Source organism: Melospiza georgiana, chromosome 15 (assembly GCF_028018845.1).
Source record: "Melospiza georgiana isolate bMelGeo1 chromosome 15, bMelGeo1.pri, whole genome shotgun sequence".
Classification (NCBI taxonomy): Eukaryota; Metazoa; Chordata; class Aves; order Passeriformes; family Passerellidae; genus Melospiza; species Melospiza georgiana.
In genome coordinates, this window is record NC_080444.1 from 402518 (window position 1) to 424638 (window position 22121).

At 58.0% G+C, this 22121-nt stretch overlaps 1 protein-coding gene across 2 annotated transcripts in view; it reads left to right on the forward strand.

Annotated features, from left to right (window-relative positions):
* PPP2R2B (protein phosphatase 2 regulatory subunit Bbeta) overlaps nt 1-19894 on the forward strand; it is a 59131-nt gene extending 39237 nt beyond the window's left edge. For both annotated transcript variants that reach the window (XM_058034506.1, XM_058034507.1), the window contains 8 exons: nt 5306-5403; nt 6667-6832; nt 8710-8822; nt 14856-15033; nt 15986-16150; nt 17295-17464; nt 17954-18045; nt 18542-19894. In XM_058034506.1, the coding sequence (XP_057890489.1) occupies nt 5306-5403; nt 6667-6832; nt 8710-8822; nt 14856-15033; nt 15986-16150; nt 17295-17464; nt 17954-18045; nt 18542-18821 (1262 nt within the window). In that variant the 3' untranslated portion in view covers nt 18822-19894. The remainder of the gene's footprint in view (nt 1-5305; nt 5404-6666; nt 6833-8709; nt 8823-14855; nt 15034-15985; nt 16151-17294; nt 17465-17953; nt 18046-18541) is intronic.
* Nucleotides 19895-22121: the final 2227 nt, after the last annotated feature.

Below are 22121 nucleotides of genomic sequence, written 5' to 3' on the forward strand. Positions count from 1 at the left end.
CCCCTGCCCTCCCACCTCACCCCCAGTTTGGGGCAGGACTGATGGCCCAGGCTGCCCACACCACCTGCACGTTGTGCCCAGCCCTGCTCTGGTGGCACCTGGATGTCTGTTCCTCGTCCCCCTCAGACCCACAGCCTGTCACTGAGGGTCAGACCTGGGAGTCCTCCTTGAGAGGCTGAGGATTGGGCTGCGTTAGTCAGTTGTAATTTTAATGTTTGTGTCCTCAAACCCCTTTCTGAGCTCAGGGCCCATCTCCTGCATGGTGGGATGCTCTAAGACCTCCACTGGGGATCCATGGGTGGATTTGTGCTCTGGCTCTCCCATTACCAGACATTTCCTCCACAAGCCTCCTAATTTTTCATTGCCTCTTTGCTTTTCTTCACTCTGAGTGGTTTCAGATGGAGGTTTTGTCCTCAGTTATGGGACCCGTTGTTGTCCCACTTGCTCTCTCCCTGGTGGGCAGGCAGTCAGGAGTGGCCGTTGAGCCATTGGTTTGCTCCCAGTCAGGGCCCCTTCCCCATCCCCCTGGCAGAGCCCCCACTCCCCCGAGGGCTCCCATGGCGGGTGAGGGAGGAGGCTGTGGTGAGTTATTGCCCCACACTTATCAGTATTAAACTCCATTTGGCAACTCATAGCCTGGGATTTGAATGACCTAAATCCTTCCTTTGGCAGCCTGGTTTGCTGTTATTTATGGTGCTTCCCAATTTATTATCATCTGCAGTTGGAGGCTTTGTGTGTGGTGCTGTGCACGCAGTGATTTACACACACAGCGAAGAGAGCAGAGCTGCAGAGCCCAGAGCCCTCCTGTCCCCTGTCCCCAGCCCTGGGGGCAGAGCTGAGCAGGCAGGGGAGGCAGCCCAGGGGGTTTGTCCCTGCCATGCCCCGGGGTTTGTGCCCAGGGCTGTCCCTGCCATGCTCGGGGGGTTTGTGCCCCGGGGTTTGTGCCCAGGGCTGTCCCTGCCATGCCCAGGGGTTTGAGCCCCGGGGTTTGAGCCCAGGGCTGTCCCTGCCATGCCCAGGGGTTTGAGCCCCGGGGTTTGTGCCCAGGGCTGTCCCTGCCATGCCCAGGGGTTTGAGCCCCGGGGTTTGTGCCCAGGGCTGTCCCTGCCATGCTCGGGGGGTTTGTGCCCAGGGGGTTTGTGCCCAGGGCTGTCCCTGCCATGCTCGGGGGTTTGTGCCCCGGGGTTTGTGCCCAGGGCTGTCCCTGCCATGCCCAGGGGTTTGTGCCCCGGGGTTTGAGCCCAGGGCTGTCCCTGCCATGCTCGGGGGGTTTGTGCCCCGGGGTTTGTGCCCAGGGCTGTCCCTGCCATGCCCAGGGGTTTGAGCCCCGGGGTTTGTGCCCAGGGCTGTCCCTGCCATGCTCGGGGGGTTTGTGCCCCGGGGTTTGTGCCCAGGGCTGTCCCTGCCAGCCCAGAGTGGCCGCGCTGCTGTGGGCAGGGGCACCGCCCCGTGTCCATCGGGTGATGGGTGCTCCTGGCACAGGTGCTGGGACAGGTGTGCTGTGGGTGTGTCCCGTGGCCTCCCCGCAGGACAGGCGGGACCAGGGCCGCTCTGCCCGGAGCTGTGCTGCAGCTGGAGCAGGTGGGATGTGCCAGGAGCGGGGCGATGTGCCGGGGATGCTGTGGGAGGAGGGCAGCGCTTGGGATGGCACCCAGCCCCTACAGAGGGGCAGAAGGAGAGGGGTGCAGTGTGGGCAGCTCCCCGCTGCAGACCAGGCTGCTCAGGGAGCCAGGGCTCGGCGCCGACCGCAGCTTCCCCGGTTTATCTTCTTTCTTTTCAATAACAGATTCATTCCCCGTTGCTGGCTGAGAGCATGCCTTCCTCCACGCTGCGAGAGGGGGAGGGGGGTGTTGTAAATTTGCCATTTTTCTGATAAAACTGTATCGCTACGGCGGAAATCAAATCCCATCTTGGATATTTTTAGCATGAGAGCACGAAGGCTCAGCGATGCCGAGGGAAGGGAGGATGGGAGGGGAGGGAGGACGGCGGGCTGGGTCTCCATGGAAACTGTTTGCTTTAAATTCCCGCATTGGGGCACTGAGTGGGTAGGAGGTGATGAAGGAAATGAAAAAGCAAAAAAGAGGCAAGGTTTTTTCCTTTCTGTTGGAAGGAACCTTAGGAGAAATGGGCATCAATTATTGATCACCTCAACAGGAACGCGTGTGCGTTCTCACTGGTGACCACCCTGCCTGTCCCTCGAGGGCAGCGGGTGCGGTGCCAGCACCGTGGCACGCCCCAGTCTGTGCAGGGCACCTCTGGGGAGGAGCTGCTGCCCTGCTGAGCTGGCACCTCCCCAGCTGCCCCGGGATGCCCGGCTGTGCCAGGCTGCGCTGCCCAGCACGGCGGGGAGAGGCGGTGCCCAGGCCGTGGGGAATGATGCTTCTGTCAGCTGGGCTGGGTTCGGGCGTGCCTTGGACACTTCTGCTCACAAGAGGGTTTTTGGCTATTTAGGGTGTTTTTAACCTGTGCAAGGTGTAGCTAGCCAGGCTCTGTTGGTGTCCTTGTCTCAAGTGCTGGCCATGGGCGTGAGCAAGCAGCAGCTCGGGGGATCTGTGGCGTGGAAGCCCCTTCCCTGAGGGGCAGTGTGAGCGGGGCTGGGCCGGGGGGCACAAGGGGGTCCGTGGGGCCTGGCCCTGCTGTCAGAGCACAGCCCTGCCCACGGGCTGGGGCGTTAGATCATGTCTGGGAAACGCCTCGCTGCAGCACACAAAGTTATTTTTAATTCATTGAAAAGGGAATGACCTAAAACCGGCAGCTGGTAATGGAGAGGATTAAATAGAGCAAAACAGGTACATTTTCAATTGAGTAATTTTAGAAGGAAGCAGCACGTCTCATGATGAGGTGCCCGTTGGCACTGCCCAGCCACAGGCACTGAGTGCCCCGGCTGCTGCTGGAGCAGCTGCTGCCAGCCTGTTCCCAGAGCCATCCCCTGACACCTGGGGACACCTGGGGACGCTTGGGGACACCAGCCCAGCCCGTGGCTCCACAGCGACGCTCCCCAGGCCGGGGTCACCTCCTGCAGCACTGAAACCTCTGTGAGAGCCAGGGCTGAGCTGGGGCTGCTGGGCACACTTGGTGCCAGGCACAGAGGTCTCTTGCCCAGCTGGGATGCTGTCTGCGGCACAGAGGTGCTGTCTGCGGCACAGAGGTGCTGTCTGGGGCACACAGGTGCTGTTCTGGGGCACACAGGTGCTGATGTGGGGCACAGAGGTGCTGTTCTGGGGCACACAGGTGCTGTTATGGGGCACACGGGTGCTATCTGGGGCACAGAGGTGCTGTTCTGGGGCACAGAGGTGCTGTCTGGGGCACAGAGGTGCTGATGTGGGGCACAGAGGTGCTGTCTGGGGCACAGAGGTGCTGTTCTGGGGCACACAGGTGCTGTTATGGGGCACACAGGTGCTGTTCTGGGGCACACGGGTGCTGATGTGGGGCACAGAGGTGCTGTCTGGGGCACACAGGTGCTATCTGGGGCACAGAGGTGCTGTTGTGGGGGAGCCCACGGGTGTGAGGGGCTCTCAGGGGCCCTGCCTGGGTGATGCTGCAGCAAGGGTGTGGGTTTGGTGGGTGCTGTCTGGGCTGGCATCCTGGAAGACAAACCCTCAGTGGTGCTTGAGCTGCACCAGGAGCTTGGGCACTTGCTGCATTTTGTCTTTTCTCATTTGCTGAGGTAGCATTCTAGTCTGTATCTGGGATGGAACTCCTGGGGAGGGAAGGGACACGGCTCAGGTTGTGTTTCTGCTGCACACACCAGAGCTAACAGGCAGGAGGAACCAGAGCAGTATCAGAGGGCTCTGAGTGCTGGTGGGCACAGCCCGGGCAGTGCCATGGGCTGAGGGCACAGCCAGTGTTTGCAGTGATGACCCAGCCCTGTCCTGAGCCCTGGGCTGCACTCCTGGGCTGCACCTGCCAGGGCTGCTCTGCAGCAGCGAGGAGGGCAGGAGTGCCCATGCAGCCCTGAGCTGGCAGCTGTCGTGGCCAAGAACTGTTCCCTGCAGATCCACCCTGCCCCAGAGCTGTTCCCTGCAGATCCACCCTGCCCCAGAGCTGTTCATTGCAGGATCCACCCTGCCCCAGAGCTGTTCATTGCAGGATCCACCCTGCCCCAGAGCTGTTCATTGCAGGATCCACCCTGCCCCAGAGCTGTTCCCTGCAGATCCACCCTGCCCCAGAGCTGTTCATTGCAGGATCCACCCTGCCCCAGAGCTGTTCATTGCAGGATCCACCCTGCCCCAGAGCTGTTCCCTGCAGATCCACCCTGCCCCAGAGCTGTTCCCTGCAGATCCACCCTGCCCCAGAGCTGTTCCCTGCAGATCCAGCCTGCCTCAGTGCTGAGGCTCCAGTGCTGCAGCCATGCTCCCAGTCCCAGCCTCGTGCTGCTGGAGCCTGGCTCCCAGGCACTGGGTGAGCACCAGTTGGGCACTAATTGCTGCGGAATTAACCTCTGACATTCTTCTAAAAATAGGCCAAATAAATCCAATCATTAGCAGCTCTGCCTGCGCTGCCTCGAGGGTGAACGCTGCGGATTAAAGCAGTTACAGGTCTGTGTGTGTCCCCTGGCCTCTGCCACCGAGCCCGGACCCTGAGATGGCTCCTGGTTTGTGGGGAAGGGCAGTGGTGTGAGCGCAGCGGCTTCTCAGCCGATGGAGGGCTGAAAGGCAGCACCTTAATTCACCTTGGTGGGTGATGGTGGGTTCAGCAATGTGCGGGGGAAAGCAGCGATGGCGATGTGGCCACCTGAGCTGTTCTGCCTGAGAGGCTCAGGGACAGAGGACAGAGGGGTCCGTGTTTGTGCTCTCCCTCTGCTGTGCGGGTGACGGCAAAGCAGCGCCCAGGCTGGGGTGGCACAGGGCCGGGGCACCGAGCTCTGCCAGGGGCTGGGGTGAGATGGGCACCATTGGCACCACTGGTACCGAGCCCTCCCCAGGTCACAGCAGTTGATTGTGTCACCCCAAATGGGGTGGGCAGCTCCCCAAGGCATGAAGGGAGTCTGCCGTGCCATGCCGTGCCATGCCGTGCTGCCCAGCCCTGGGTCCTGCTGCCGACAGCAGTCCTCAGGCTGCATTTAGCACAGGCACAGCACCTGGAAATCCCTCTGGAACCGGGGCTGGGGCACAGGCCAGGGCAGGGGGCCATGACAGCATAATGCCAAGCCTGTTTAGTGTTGAAGATGGTAGAAAAACAGGGATTTATGGAGGTGCCACAGGGTACCAACGAGGCACGTCGCTGTGCAGGGCATGGTGCTCCCTGGATGCCTTTGGAAGTCAGGCTGCAGTGACTGAAATTGTCTTTGTCTTCTCTTTGCCAGCTGACATCATCTCCACAGTCGAGTTCAACCACACTGGGGAGCTGCTGGCCACGGGGGACAAGGGCGGCCGCGTTGTGATATTCCAGCGTGAGCAGGAGGTGAGTGCCACCCATGCACAGTGCCCACTTGATCCTTCAGTGCAGCGTCCTGCTGCTCCCTGATCCGCCCGTGTCACTCCCGAGCTCGGGGCTCTCCTGGCATTCTACAAACTGAGGAGCAGCTATTGACATCAGCAGGGCCAGATTCCCTCCTGCCAAACACCTCCCAGAGATCCCACTGCCTGCATTCTCCTGCTCCAGGTGTAACAGGGCTCAGGCAGCACACCTGAGTGTGTGGCCAGTGCCCACCTGGGAGATGGCACCACGCCAAGAACCCCTCACACCACCAAAACTCTGGAAAGTGTAGATGGATGCAACATTGGTTTCCCTTCCAAAACCTTGCTCAGGAGGTGCTAGCAAATGCTTTGTTGGAAGCTGGAGGTTGTGCCTGCTGGGGAAGCGTGTTTGGCCCTCAGCATGGCCCTGCACTGGCGGGCACCCTGCCAGCCTGGCTGGGGCAGCTGTGCCAGCTCCTGCACCTGGGATGGCCCCACCATTTCCAGAGCTGTCCCCGTGAGCTGCTCTGCTCTGAGACATGGAACCTGTCCTCAGCTGTGCTGGAAGGAATGCATCAGACCTGGGCATGAGACAGGTCATTGTCTGATGGTGGTTTTACATTTTTCTCAAAGTTAAGGCTTTACAATAATTTCTACATACACTGAAGAGAGCTCAGTGGTTAACCATCACATGTGCAGACACCTCATCAGCCTTTCCAGCACTAGTTCATTTCTCCTTTTACTCTCATTTCATGATTCTAATGCTTTTCCTGAACTTTGGGCCTCCAGCATCATTCTGAATGTATCCACCCAGCTCCTGTTGAAGGGGACATGTGGGGCTTCACCCACCCACCCACCCACCCAAACCAAGGCTGCCCATCCTAGTGCTTGTGGCTGCTGCCAGCAGCTCTTCTGTGCTGGGTTCAGCACCTGGCAGGAGCTGACACTCGGTCCCAGCCGTTCACTGGGGACAGACAGTGGGGTGGGATCCATCCCTGGTACATTCCCTCTGCATTCCTTCTCTGTTTCCACTCCGTTCCCTCTCCATTTCCTCTCCATCCCCACTGTGTTCCCATTCCATCCCCTCTCCATTGCCACTCCATCCTTGCTCTGTTTCTGTTTCATTCCCTCTCATTCCCTCTCCATTTCCCCTCCATCCCCGCTCCCTGCCCTCCGAGCACACCTGGAGCCCAGGTGCCAGCCTGGCTGTGCCCGGGCACTCAGCCCGGGGCCGCTGCCCACCCTTCCTCCTCCCGTGTCCCTGCAGAGCAAGAACCAGCCCCACCGCAGGGGAGAGTACAATGTCTACAGCACCTTCCAGAGCCACGAGCCCGAGTTCGATTACCTGAAGAGCCTGGAGATCGAGGAGAAGATCAACAAGATCCGATGGCTGCCGCAGCAGAACGCGGCCTATTTCCTGCTCTCCACCAACGGTACGTGCCCGTGCTGAGGGCCTGGGCTCCCTCTGCCCGCTGTGCCCTCTCCGTGCTGTGTCCTCGGGGAAGCAGCTGCCGAAACCTCTCCCTGCAGGGCAGCACAGGCGTCCTGGGGAATGGCTCGGGCAGAGCTCAATCCCTGTGCACCGGGGGAATTTCACACAGCCCCTCCCTTTGAGAGCTTCTGCCCTGACAACAACTTGTGGCTTTTAGTCTCAGGATCATGGGAATTTTATTTATTGTTTTTTTAAGACAAACTGCAAGTGTTTAGTTTCAATTTGCAGTCATGTTGGGCTCAGCAGTTCCATGTTACATTCTGATAAATATCATGAGGATCTAGGAATATTACTTGGGATGAATGGAACCTCAAGATGGATGTGACTTAATTACTTCAGGGGAAAGGGAGTGGTCTAATTATATTCCATAACCAACTTACTTTGTGTTATAGAATTGACTCTATTGATCATTGTAATAAAATTCAAAGACTTATTAAACTCATTTGGGGGAGAATCATTGAAATGAAGATTAATTATACAGCATAATGTTCTGTTAATTGAGTTTTTAAATAGTTCTTTGATTAACAGGGATATTACACCTTCCATTTGGGTTGTGTTCCATATGCAGGCAGGTTATCAAAACATTAGTTTGGAAATACTCCTGTTTTATTCTGTTTCTTTTTGTTCTTACTGTTACACTAACATTTTATAGTAAACCCCCCCGCCAAAATAGAGCATGTTAATAAAAACAAAATTAATTGGCACTGCTTTGGAGTTGCTGTGTAAGAGAGAAAATGAAGATGGATGATGGGGTTTTGCATGAAACCTGGTGGAAGTGATGATAAACTATGGATGGAGTCCCTGCCAGGAGGGAGCAAAGAAAACACCATTATTCAGAATAACCCCAGGTGTTCCTGGTGTTCTTTCTGCAGGGGCTCTGTGGCACAGGGGGCAGGATGCTGGGAGGAGACAGGGAGCTGCTGGGGTGGGAGCTGATGGGCTGGGAGCTGCCCTCAGTCCTGTGAGTGCTGCATGGGGAAGGTCAGTGTGACCCTGGATGGGCCACAGCCACCCTGGCACTGTGGGTGAGCCACAGCCACCCTGGCACCGTGTGTGAGCCACAGCCACCCTGGCACTGTGGGTGAGCCACAGCCACCCTGGCACTGTGGATGGGCCACAGCCACCCTGGCACTGTGGGTGAGCCACAGCCACCCTGGCACTGTGGATGGGCCACAGCCACCCTGGCACTGTGGGTGAGCCACAGCCACCCTGGCACTGTGGGTGAGCCACAGCCACCCTGGCACTGTGGGTGAGCCACAGCCACCCTGGCACTGTGGATGGGCCACAGCCACCCTGGCACTGTGGGTGAGCCACAGCCACCCTGGCACTGTGGGTGAGCCACAGACACCCTGGCACTGTGGATGGGCCACAGCCACCCTGGCACTGTGGGTGAGCCACAGCCACCCTGGCACTGTGGATGGGCCACAGCCACCCTGGCACTGTGGGTGAGCCACAGACACCCTGGCACTGTGGGTGAGCCACAGCCACCCTGGCACTGTGGGTGAGCCACAGCCACCCTGGCACTGTGGATGGGCCACAGCCACCCTGGCACTGTGGGTGAGCCACAGCCACCCTGGCACTGTGGATGGGCCACAGCCACCCTGGCACAGCTCAGGGGCACATCCAGGGCTGGGGTGCCCTGCACGGCTTTGTTCCTGCTCAGGGCTCTGCACCAGCAGCCCGCTGTGGGCACAGGTGCCTCCATCACCATTTCCAGCAGTGGCACTGGGGGCACAGGAGGTTTTCCCCACCTTGGTGCATCCATCAGCGGGTGGCTCAGGGAGCAGCCGCCTTGATGCTGTCCCCTCTCCTCCCCAGATAAGACAGTGAAGCTATGGAAGGTCAGCGAGCGGGACAAGAGGCCGGAGGGCTACAACCTCAAGGACGAGGATGGCCGACTGCGAGACCCCTCCATGATCACCGTGCTGCGGGTGAGTGTGGGGACCGGGGCGGCTGAGGATGTGGGGCCTTGGAGGAAAATTGCTGCTGGTGTCAGCTGTGTGCCCTGGGACCTGTGTGCCCTGGGACCTGCCGTGCCGTGTCCCCTGTGTGCCATGTCCCCTGTGTGCCCTGGGACCTGTGTGCCCTGGGACCTGCCGTGCCATGTCCCCTGTGTGCCCTGAGACCTGTGTGCCCTGGGACCTGCCGTGCCGTGTCCCCTGTGTGCCATGTCCCCTGTGTGCCCTGGGACCTGTGTGCCCTGGGACCTGCCGTGCCATGTCCCCTGTGTGCCATGTCCCCTGTGTGCCCTGGGACCTGCCGTGCCCCGTGCCATGCTCGGGTGGTGTCCAGGGCCCTCCTGGTACCCGGCGCTGTGGCCGGTGCCCGGGCAGGGCAGTGGGCGAGGGAGCTCCAGGGGTGTCTGGGCTGTGCTGGGGCTGGGCAGAGGGGCTGCCAGTGCCGTGTGTGTCCCCTGTCTGGTGCCCCGGTGCCCCAGTGTGCTGTGCTGTGCTGTGCTGTGCTGTGCTGCCCCACGGGCCGGGCCCATCCCAGTGAGGAGCCAGGGCAGAAGCTCTCCCAGCTTGGAGCATTCCCAAATGTGGCTGCTGCTGCAGGAGCACAAGTGCTTCCTCCAAATGAGTTTTCCTCCTGGTCATGACCTTAATCAGACCAGACCAGCTTGTAATTTATTAACACCCTGTCAGAATTTGCATTTTGAGTACTTGTGGGTTTTATATTTATACATATGAAATTATTACTATGATTGTACTTACCTCACTTTATGGGTCCCAGTTCCATTGTGCATGAAGCCACTGAGAACCCTGGGCAGGCAGTTAATTCTTGTCTCTGTACAGGGTTGCTCCTGGGGACTGGCAGCATTTTTCTTTGCAGAACAAGGGAGCATTCATTTCATGTAGATGTGTATCTGCTGTTCTGTCTCAGGCAGCATTTCCAGCCTAACCTGGTGGTACCTGGCAGCCCGTTGGAGAGGTGGGTGCCTGGCTGTCAGAGCAGGGGCTGTCAGCCCTTGACAGGCTGGGAGGCAGGATCTGAGAGGCAGCAGTGTGAAGGGTGTTATCCCAGGTGGTGCTTCCTTCTCTTCCCTGTAGAAAGTCACGCTGAAATGTCAGAGAACCCAGCAGGGTTGTAGTCCACTCACTGCTGTCCACTCAGCCTCTGTTTTACTGTCAGCCCTGCACTCCTGGCAGCAGCCCAGCGCTGTGTGGCTGGAGGAGCTGCTCCCTGGGGTCTGCCACTGCTCTGGGGCCAGGCACCCCATTCCTGCCCAGGGAGTTCTGCCCTGGTGAGTGGCTGGCAGAGGCACGGGGAGGGCAAACACCTCTCAGGTGCTCGGTGTGATGCTTATTGGTACCTGCTGTGCATTGCCTCTGGTCCCTGAGCACAGAGGATTGAGGAGTCTTCCACCAGCCCTATTTTATCTAATGTTTTGATGATTTTACTTAGACAGATATTTACAATAGCTGTAATCGTTTTGCTGCAGCTTGGTGTAAATCTGACGTGTAATTGTCCTGTGATGGGTATGCTTTAAATTAAAGCCACACCCATCCATGGTTTAATTTTCAACCACAGATAAGTGAAAAAAGGGTTTTAATGCACTTTGCTGCCATAATTTCTCATCCATTTGGTTAAATGGTTTAAATGCATTTGATGAGCATCATCCTCTGAGGAATTTCTAACCCACACAGTGCAAAAGGAATATTTAACTCTGCTCAGGCTGTGTAGTGAGGAGTTTACAGTCATCAGAAGAGCTCTGGTGATTTGAATCACCCCCAGTCTAATAGCTGCAGCCTCTGACCTTGTGTGGCTGCCTTGGTGTGCTCCGAGCAGCACTCTCTGTACCTGAGCCTTGGGACGTGCTGCCAGGTAATTAATTAGCAAGGGATATCCAGGGCTCAAAGCTTTCCAGAGGGGATGTGCTGGCTGTGGTAGCTCCCAGCACGGGGCACTCTGGGGTGACAGGGGCTGGTGCAGGGTGCTGTGGGTGCCGTGGGTGCCGTGGGTGCCGTGGGTGCTGTGGGTGCCGTGGGTGCCGTGGGTGCTGTGGGTGCAGTGGGAGCAGTGGGTGCCGTGGGTGCTATGGGTGCTGTGGGTACTGTGCTGTGGGTGCTGTGGGTGCCGTGGGTGCCGTGGGTGCCGTGGGTGCCGTGGGTGCTGTGGGTGCAGTGGGAGCAGTGGGAGCAGTGGGTGCCGTGGGTGCTATGGGTGCTGTGGGTACTGTGCTGTGGGTGCCGTGGGTGCCGTGGGTGCTGTGGGTGCTGTAGGTGCCCTGCCCAGGCCATTCTGTGCCTGTTTCTCCCTGTTTGTGGCTGTCCCTGAGCCCTCTCTGGGAGCTGCCGCTTCACTCTCTCAGCTCCAGCCAATTCCGTGATGAATGCCGGTTTGTGTCTCTGTTTTGTGGGGGCACTCGGGTTTCCCAGGGGGGCTGTGCTGTGCCCCTCTGCACCTGATTCCCCCGACGCAGCCCCAGCGTGGCTGGGGTGGGAGATGCCTTGGAGGGATTGGCTGTGCTGCTGCTGCCTGCCTGCCTCAGCAAAGGGATCTGCCTGCTCTCCTTGTGCTCGTTCTGCAGAGCATTCCAGTGCCTGCCTGCCTCAGCAAAGGGATCTGCCTCCTCTCCTTGTGCTCGTTCTGCAGAGCGTTTCATGGACAAGGCAGGGCCCAGGGATGGGAGCAGCAGCTCCATCAGCTGTGTGGAGGAGCAGTGAGCAGCAGCTTTGTCCTCCTGCAGGGTCCCTTCTGCATGTCACAGGGCAGGTCACACAGGACACAATTCTGTTGTCACTTCACTCTGTGAATCCCGCCATGAAAACAGAGTTTGGTGCTCATTTTGTCAGCAAAATGCTAAGCTTGAGGTGGCATTGGGCAGTCACAGAATGTAACTTGTGCAGGTAGGAAATGAATTCTGGGGGTGTGCCTGGAGGAGCTGGACTGCTGGGGCAGGTGGAAACCTCACTGGATTTATCCCTGAGCACTTCCCTGCTCCCTGGTTTGCCAGGGCCCGGATTACAGCTTCCTTCTCGGAGACTCGAGGCTGGGGTCAATCCGAGCTTCAGCTTGGCTAATCCCCCAGAGCAAATCCTGTGGAGCTCGCTGAGCTGGGCTGGAGGGGAGCAGGGGCTGTGCTGGCACTGCTGCTGTGCTGGCTGGCACTGGCACTGCTGCTGGGCTGGCACTGCTGCTGGGCTGGCACTGGTGCTGGCCTGGCCTGGCACTGGCACTGCTGCTGTGCTGGCCTGGCACTGCTGCTGTGCTGGCCTGGCACTGCTGCTGGGCTGGCACTGGTGCTGTGCTGGCCTGGCACTGCTGCTGGGCTGGCATTTCTGCTCTGCTGTGCTGGCACTGGCACTGCTGCTGTGCTGGCGCTGCTGCTCTGCTGGCCTGGCACTGGCACTGCTGCTGGGCTGGCACTGGTGCTGTGCTGGCCTGGCACTGCTGCTGGGCTGGCACTGGTGCTGGCCTGGCCTGGCACTGCTGCTGGGCTGGCCCTGGCACTGCCCCTGCTCAGCTTTCACCAGAGAGGGATGTGGGTCCTGCTGTAGGTGCACAGGTGTGCTTGGAGGGAGTGGCAGGCATGGGGTACCTGCTAAAAGCAGGAATCAAAATTAAGACTTAAGTTGTTTTAAATGAAAAGTGACTGGCATTGCCCCCCTTCCTGAAAGCAGAAAGTAATTGAATTTATTAGTGTTTTATTTTCTTTGGTGCAGTATTTCTGCGTACTTGATGCACTTTGTTGAACTGAATTACCATTTAACAATGGGTGTGTGTGACACCAGAGCCTGTCCTGAGGTGGGCTCTGGAGCTGGAGGGGGTGCACAAGGAGGTCTCTGCTGTGCAGGGTTGTTGTGGCAGCGCTGATTGGTCTGGGTGGGGTAGGCAGAAGCTCACTTGGCCTGTGCCTGCTTCAAACAGCACAAGAACCACTTCCAGCTGGTCACACTGCCCCATTTGTTGGTGTCTCCACTGTGGCTGAGGCCTGGCTGGGCAGCTGCTCCCCTTGGCTGCAGGATCCCTGTGCTGCTGCTGGGGAACAGCTCACTGCCTGCTCCCAGCAAATTCCTGCCTCAAAGTTTCAGTGCTTTCAGGGTTAAATCCTCATTGCTGATCCCTTAAGCAGGAGTTTGCAGCATGTGGGCACGCTGGCTTCCATATTTCCGTGCAGATTCTTGCCGCTGTAGCAGATAAAATCCCTGCTTTAGCAAACCACTCACGTATAACCAGGTTTGTCCCTCTTGTGGGGTTTTACCTGGTTTTACCTGGTGACGGGCCAGATCCCAGACAGAAAAAAGTGTCCCCAGGACTTGGCTCTGAAGTAATGTGTGGAGCATGTTCTTGGCTTAAGCGTTTGTTGTAGCTCTCTGGTTGAGAGTGGCTGCAAGGTAGGAATGAGCAGGGAATTGTGCTGGGGCACTGGGAGCTGCAGGTGCCAGCCTGGGCGTCAGCCCGGCCTGGGGACAGGAGCTGGCCCGGGGTCTGGCTGCAGGCTGTGCTGGCCACAGAGTCCTCTCACCGAGCAGAACCCACTGCCCAAGCCCTCGCTGGCCTTGTTTGCAGGGCCAGGGCAGTCAGGGAACCCTTTCCCTTTGCACAGCCCCCGTGCTGCACCGGTGCACTGACAGCCAGTCCCTGTGGTCCCTGTGGTCCCCGTGATCCCTGTGACCCCCGTGATCCCCGTGGTCCCCGTGATCCCCGTGGTCCCCGTGATCCCTGTGGTCCCCGTGATCCCTGTGATCCCTGTGGTCCCTGTGGTCCCCGTGATCCCTGTGATCCCCGTGGTCCCCGTGATCCCTGTGGTCCCCGTGATCCCTGTGATCCCCGTGGTCCCTGTGGTCCCTGTGCTCCCCCTGATCCTTGTGATCCCTGTGATCCCTGTGGTCCCTGTGGTCCCCGTAGTCCCTGTGATCCCTGTGGTCCCTGTGGTCCCCGTAGTCCCTGTGGTCCCCGTGATCCCCGTGATCCCCATGGTCCCTGTGGTCCCGGTGGTCCCCATAATCCCCGTGATCCCTGTGGTCCCCGTGATCCCTGTGACCCCCGTGATCCCCATGGTCCCTCTGGTCCCGGTGGTCCCTGTGGTCCCGGTGGTCTGGGTGCTCCCCGTGCTCCCTGTCCCCGTCCCAGCTGTCTGAGCAGGATCTGGCAGTGCTCACGATGCCTCATTGCCCGTGTCAGGTGCAATTAGCTGCAGGCTCGTCACGGGCTCGGCTCTGGGCTGGCAGCACCAGCGCTCTGTGTCACTCGAGCTGGCTGTCACCCCCCTGCCCCCCTCTGCAGCCAAGGGAATCTCTTCAGGCAGCACTCACACAGCACAAGGAATGGAGCAGCTGGTGAATCACCTCGCTGGTGAGCCGGAGCATGGGCTGGCACATTCCTGGTGTGCTGAGTTGCCTCCAGAGCTCTGTGTCCAAAGTTATCACTGACCCCACTCCTCACACACACGGTCCCCTCTGCATCCCCCCTCCCCAATGGGTTATGTTGATCTATCTAAAGGCAAACACCCACAGCTCTGTTCCTGGTCCTTCCCTCTGTCCCTTCTCATCTCTTGCCTCCATCACTTCACTGTGAGACAAATGCAAAAATGTTTAAAGAAAAAAATGTGCTGGCCTGCCTCTATCAAGCAAGGTATTTCTGTCAGAAATGCTCCAGGAATTTCAGATCCTGGCTAACAGTGACAAAATGAGGCAGAAGAGGTTCTTTGGTTGTTTTTTTGTTTCAGAGCTGGAACATTTGCTGCAGCAAGATCAGAGCCTGGTTTACTGGGCTCTCACTGCTTCACTATGCTCTAACCATCCTGGAAAGTATCTCAACAGCAGATGGCTTTTGGGTCTGCTTGTCCTTCTGTCCTATCCCACACGTGAGAAGGCATTAGGTTTCCCTGGAGGAGCCCGTGTGGAGTGAGAGGAGGAAGCCCTGGCAGCTCAGAGGGCCCCGCGGGGCCGCCCCCGTGCCAGGGGCTGCTGGAGCCCGTCCCTGTCCCCGGCTGCTGACGCTCTCTGCTCGCCCCGCAGGTGCCCGTGCTGCGGCCCATGGACCTGATGGTGGAGGCCACTCCCCGCAGGGTGTTTGCCAACGCGCACACCTACCACATCAACTCCATCTCCGTCAACAGCGACTACGAGACGTACATGTCAGCGGATGACCTGAGGATAAACCTGTGGAACTTTGAAATCACAAATCAAAGTTTTAGTATCCTTTGCTGTGTGTGGCTCTGGTGACAGCCCTGGGGCCCAGTGAGGAGCAGCCCCAGGGGAAGCAGCAGGGCTGTGCCCATGCCTCTGGGACAGGGACAGAGTGGGCAGTGCGGCAGCTCCTGCACTGCTGCTGTCCCCAGATGTGTGGGTGGCACATTCCTGAATTGCCTGCAGGGATGGTGGTGCAGGCAGAGGGGGGTGGTCTGCAGGTGATGGAGGAGACAGATGCCTTGGGGAGGATGGAAGCAGTGATGTTGTGGTCCTGTTGCACCCTGCAGCGGGTGACAGGCTCCCAGTCACTGCTCTACTAATGAGGTTGTGGCAGTCATGCTTGTAACAGCCACACTGGAAATAATAAACAGGGCACGAATCATTGATGGTATTTATATGGTGTTTCCTGCTGAGAAATCCCTGGGGCATGATTTAGGCAGATGGAGAGGATTTTGGCAGCCACAGGCACATGGCTATGGGAGCTCTGAGCAGCTGCAGGAGAGTAGGGCTGTGGTGCCTGCTTATTTGCAAGGATGAGGGTGAGCAGTACTGAACCTGTGACAAACCTCGGGGAGTTATCATGGCCCAAGGGACTTACACAGGGGGTTTCTGTTGGTTGTTGTGCCCCGGGCTTTGCTGCCATTGCTGTTTTCAGTATGGTTACTCACCATGGCAGAATGTTGCACTAAAAGACATTTACTGAGGCCTGGTGTGGGCGGGCAGATCAGGTCCCGTGTGCCACAGAGGGTCTCCAGGCTGTGGTACCAGGGCTGGGGCTCCCAGCTGGATCTCGGCCTTGCCCTGCTGGGGTGGCTGGTCCCGCTCTGTGCTGCAGCTTTGCCCTGCGATGGAGTTGCCTGCCCAGAGCCCACGCTTGGCGCGGCTGAGGGGAGGCCCCGGTGCCCAGGGACACCAGCACGGTCCGGGCTCGTGGGCTCCTTGACTGGCCCTGCCAGACATCGTGGACATCAAACCGGCCAACATGGAGGAGCTGACGGAGGTGATCACGGCGGCCGAGTTCCACCCGCACCACTGCAACACCTTCGTGTACAGCAGCAGCAAGGGCACCATCCGCCTGTGCGACATGCGCACCGCGGCGCTCTGCGACCGCCACGCCAAGTGTGAGTGAGCGCCACGGGCCTCGGGCTGACACGGGGCAGGAGAGGGGCAGGAGAGGGGCAGGAGAGGGACTGCAGAGCCCCCCGGGCTGCGCTCTGCCCCGGCGCCCCATTGCCTTCCCCCTGGTGTCCCCATGGCCGCTCACCCTGCCCTCAGGGCCGCCCCGGGCTCACCTGCTCCCCGGGGACAGCGAGCTGGGGAGGAGCTGCTGCGGGCAGGGCAGCACCTCTCGGTGCCAGAGAAAGTAGGTTTGTTGTGTAAGAGGGAATTAGTGCTCAGAAATCCTTTCCATGAGCTCAGCAGCCCAGATCTGCTTTGCAGCAGGAGCAAAGCCACACAAAAGCCTTCAGCCCAAAGCAAAAAGAGCTGGCCCGAGCCCCAGGCCTGCCCGGCCACTGGCTTTGGGTCACAGACACACTCAGGGACTGGGCAGCACCAGCTGCGGGCTGGGATCCCCATCCTGTGTGTGGCATCCCCTCTGTGTGTGCTGGGAGCCCAGTCCTGGCCCTGCCTGTGTGCTAGGACCCCCATCCCCATCCTGGCATCCCCTCTGTGTCTGTGTGTGCTGGGAGCCCGGCCCTGGCCCTGCCCGTGTGCCAGGAGCCCGGTGCCAGCACAGCCCCTGCTGCTGCCAGTGCGGGCACCGAGCAGGGATGCACTGCACGTCCCCCAGCAGAGCTGTGGCCATGGCCTTGTGCCCATTCCTAGAGCCCTCACAGGGGGACCAGGGCATCATGACTGACCTGCTGTGAGCAAGAGACATGTCCTGGGTTCAGCTGCTTTCTGCCTGCCTGAGCTCTTTGCTTTTTCTTGTTGCTACCACTTTTTATATGGAAAAAGCCTCCAGGTTTCTGCTGGTGGCGAAAGGCTGTGGCTCTGCATCCTGCTGTGGGCAGTGCCTTTTCTGCATTGTAGAGATCATTACATGGGCACTTCAGACATTCTTCCCACTGTAGTGGAGCTCCAGGGCTTGGTGGGGGGGTGATAAACCTAAGCACGTGTGGGTGCTGGGTACAGCATCATGCAAGGACTCTCCCAGAAGTTTTCTGTGGTGCCAGGACAGGGTGGCAGCTCCCTGATGAGGGCCTGAGATGAGGGACCTCCCGCCTCAGCTAATGCTGGGGCTTGTTCTTTCCTCCTGCACAGTTTTTGAAGAGCCTGAGGACCCAAGTAACCGGTCATTTTTTTCTGAGATCATCTCCTCAATCTCTGATGTGAAATTCAGCCACAGTGGAAGGTACATCATGACCCGGGACTACCTCACTGTCAAGGTGTGGGACCTGAACATGGAGAACCGGCCCATCGAGACCTACCAGGTGAGCGTGGCACAGCCAGGTGCATGCAGCAGTGGGACACCCAGAGCTCCCTCCTGAGCCACGCTCTGGGCCAGTGGCAGGAGGGGCGGGTATGCCCCTGCTGTGTGGGAGCTTTGTGCCTGTAGATGGTGGAAAGCAGGGTGGTTAAATGTGGGCTCAGGTGGCCTGGTGAGTTGTCACCGTGTCCCCGGGCTGGGGGTGGGTGAGGAGAGAAAGCTCAGGTGCTGGCAGAGCCATGTGGGAGGCCTGGTGCAGAGCAGTAGCCCTGTCACTGTCACTGCCTGGGGGTGCCCAAGCTGTGTGCAGAGTGTGGCTGGAGGTGCTTGGAGAAGAAGGGTGGCTGTAGGAGGGCACAGGATGCCGGGCAGTGCCCAACGCTGCCAGCTGGGCTGTGGTGAGTATGGGGCACCCTCTGTGAGCCAGGCTGAGCGTGCCAGCCCTGGGCTGCGTGGCCACTGTGGGGGCTCATCGTGTCCCTCCCGCCCGCAGGTCCACGACTACCTGCGGAGCAAGCTGTGCTCGCTCTACGAGAACGACTGCATCTTCGACAAGTTTGAGTGCGTCTGGAACGGCTCTGACAGGTGAGCACGTGCTGGGGTGCCTGCCTGCAGCCCCGGCATGCTGGCTCTGGTTTGGCCCCTTGGCAGCCCCTTCCCTTTGGCTGGGTGCGGGGTCTGGGCAGGTGCAGCAGGAGCCACCTATACCTGCAGCCTGTACGCAGGTGGGGATGTCTGAGGGTCCCACTCTCTCCTGGACAGATCAGTCCCACCTCTCTGTCACCCACTGCTGGAGGAAGGTGGTGAGGGCTTTAGCTTCAGATTGCCAGAATCTGGGGATAATGAGCATCTGGGTGTGACTTACACCCAGCTAGGTGGCAGGAAGTGTGTGAGGCCCTGGCAGGGCTGTCATGGTTTTTGTCTGAGCCATCAGAGTGAGCTGACAAAGCACAACTGGGCCCGAGACAAATTCCAATGCTTACCCAGATCTCATTATGCCTCTGAATGTTCAGTCTTGCTCTGGTCACCAGCAGTTTGCCTCTGAAAAGGTGTGAAAATCACCTGTCCTTCCCCGTTGCAGTGTCATCATGACCGGCTCCTACAACAACTTCTTCCGCATGTTCGACCGCAACACCAAGCGCGACGTGACGCTGGAGGCGTCGCGGGAGAACAGCAAACCCCGTGCCATCCTCAAGCCCCGCAAGGTCTGCGTGGGTGGGAAGCGCAGGAAAGATGAGATCAGTGTGGACAGTCTGGACTTTAGCAAAAAGATCCTGCACACAGCTTGGCACCCCTCCGAGAACATCATCGCTGTGGCAGCCACGAACAACCTGTACATATTCCAGGACAAGGTTAACTAGGAGGACCAGGTCTTCTTTAGGAGTCTCACGTACTGATACCAGTAAACACGACGTTTCAACTGTTCCTTTTCTTTTTCTTTCTGTCTTTCTTTCTTCCTCTCTTTGTTTTTCCTTTCCCTCCTGTTCTTTGTTCAGTTCCTGCTCTGCAGATCGCGGTTGTGCAGAGGAGCGCTGGGGCACTCCGGCCCAGGGGCCACTGGGGGCACCCCCAGACACCAGATTTACACAGGGAGAGCTGAGACTTCTTACAGGGCAGAGTGAGGATGCCAGGCCTGGCTGTCCCCGTCCCCAGGCACGTCCGTCCCCCTGCAGTGCTGGGGTGGCAGCCGCCGATGGCTGAGGAGGTGATGGGGAGGGGGCGGTCAGCTGGGAAGGGATTGATGGGGTAACACACCAGGGACTCTGGCCAGCTCTGGTGGCAGTGGTCCCACTCCAATTGCTTTCAACCTGATCCCAGAAATATTCCACCTGTTGTGTGGAAGATTAGCATGTTGCCTCCCTTTGCCATTTTCCACATTTGTCTTTTTATTACAATTATTTTGTTTTACTAACAGAGACAGCAAAACCAAACGTAAAATGGAAAAGTTCAGTTTTGCAAAGGACAAGCTTAAGGGGCAGGGGGGATGTGCTGCACCTCCAGCTGTGTCTGCTCCAGCCAGGTTGCCCCCCCAGCCCCAGAACCCTCCTGAGGATTTGGCTTTGTAGATACTGTGGTGCCTTCTTTGGTATATGAAATACCTTTATAAATGATGCTTCCGACCTGCATTGATCGCAAACCAAACCAACCCTGGGCTCTGCTGCAGTTCTGGGCTTTGCTTTGGTCATTTTTCTCATTCTGTTGTGAGCTCTTGCATGTTGTGACTGTCTCTCTCTCTTTCTCTCTCTCTTTCTCTCTTTTTTAATTAATTTATTTATTTATTCAATTTTTTTAAGATAAAGTATAAGTTGCTAATTTATGACCTAAAAAAAATCCAACTGTATATTGCTGTTAGCCCCTGACTGTGTCAGAGAGAGGCTGTCTGCAGTCCTACATTATAATAACAATGATAATAATAATAAAACCGGTAACTCTTTCTCTTTGCATGGCGAGGCTGCCTCTTTCTACTCTACAGATTGGTCAGGTCCCTCTTTACTTGAGCAACTGTTCAATAAAAAAAGATTGACTGGATTTTCTGTAAATCTGAAAACTGCTCCTGCAGCAAGAAGCAAATGAAGTCAATTACAAAATTCGACACCGTCACTTTGGCAGTGGCTCCCTGTTGCCATCCTCCTGAGGGGACACCTGGCACCCCCAGCACCCAAGGCCTTCAGGGATCGGACACGAGTCACCAAGGCCAGGTGTGCCCCGGGACAGCCTCTCTGCGGGCACCGCGAGGATCACGGCACACCCCGACCAGGGAAAGGGACTGCTACACACCCACAGAGCTCACGGACTGCACGGAAAACCAGGAGCTGCTTGGAGACAGGGCCCCCCAGACGCCACTTTCAGAGGAGCCATTCCAAGGGAAGAACAAAGTGCACTGGCTTATGAATTTATTCCAAGGGATGGCTTTCAGCAGTAACTTTTTTTAAAATGAAATGGTAAAATAAAATAGCAAGTAAATGCACCATTTTATAAGAAAATGCTCCTTTTTGGTTGTCTATGGAAAGCCTGCGCTGCAGTGTCAGAAGTAAAGTTGTCCCAAACGTGTCTGTGTGCAGTCCATGCTGTTGTGCCTCTCGCGCGGCGGGACGCGGCTCCGCGGGTGCCCAGAGCTGAGCTGAGGGGTGAGCAGGGGACCCCCAAACCCCAGGGCTGAGCTGAGGGGTGAGCAGGGGATCCCAAACCCAAAGGCTGTGCTGAGGGGTGAGCAGGGGATCCCCAACCCCAGGGCTGGGCTGAGGGGTGAGCAGGGGATCCCAAACCCAAAGGCTGTGCTGAGGGGTGAGCAGGGGACCCCCAAACCCCAGGGCTGGGCTGAGGGGTGAGCAGGGGATCCCCAAACCCCAGGGCTGTGCTGAGGGGTGAGCAGGGGATCCCAAACCCAAAGGCTGTGCTGAGGGGTGAGCAGGGGATCCCAAACCCAAAGGCTGGGCTGAGGGGTGAGCAGGGGACCCCCAACCCCAGGGCTGTGCTGAGGGGTGAGCAGGGGATCCCAAACCCCAGGGCTGGGCTGAGGGGTGAGCAGGGGACTCCCAACCCCAGGGCTGTGCTGAGAGGGGTGAGCAGGGGACCCCCAAACCCCAGGGCTGGGCTGAGGGGTGAGCAGGGGAGGACCCCCAGGCCCCTGAGGATTCCGGGTCCCCCTGAAGGATGCAGGACAGGGGGGCACTGTGCAATGTGGGAGTGGGAGAACTTTCAGGCACCCCACTGCACAGGAACGCCGGTACTGGGTACAGCCCCTCCCCAGGCCCTGCCCTAATTCTGGGCTGCTCCTGGTGATGAGTTCAAACAGCAGCCCTTAATTAGCAGCTGCAGGGCACGGACTGTGCAGTCAGGGAGATGTTCCTCAGACGCTCATGTACCTTCACATTAGCTGCAGGACCTTAATCAACTGAAGCAGGAGGAACCCAGCCCTGGCTCTGCTCCCTCGCGTACAGCACATTCTGGGTTGCTGGACCTGGCTGCTCCACAAGGCAGAACTCAGTTCAGCTTTTTTCAAAAGTGGAGTTTCTTTCTCTTTCTTAAGCTTGCTTGGATTTAAGCTCTGCCCTGCTGTGAGTGCTTGGCCACAGAGGGCAGGGCCAGCCAGGGGACCTCCTGGGCTGCCACAGGAATGGTGCTAGGGAAGATGTCAGCATCCCTTAAATCCAACCTTCTCTCTGGATGAGGATTCCATGGGCTGTCACCTCTGGGCAAACTGGGGACTCTGCCTAAGGGGCTGCCAGGGGGGAGCAGCTCCATGGGCCACCAGCAGCACCCCCAGCCAGGAGCCCTGCACATGGGCATGATCGTTTTATCCACAGAATAAGCAAATAAATAAATTTTTATGAACATCTGGTCTCCATAAACCAGATCAATTAAAATTAATAGCCATCTTATATAATGAACGAGTTCACGATATTCTAAACCAGCCATAACAAACACATGGCTTCCCACTGGGATGTGCTGAACAAGAGGACCCCTCTCTCTTGATGCTCAGCCTGCAAGTTCTGGCCCTGGCCACCACCATCAACTGCTGACAAGAAATCACTTGTCAGGATGAGGGAAGAAGAGACTTCTTCCCCAGCCCTCCTCTAAGAGCAAGAGACACATGTGAACACAACCAGAAGAAACAAACTGGCAAAAGAGCTGAACTGGAAAATCATTCTGCTCACCCC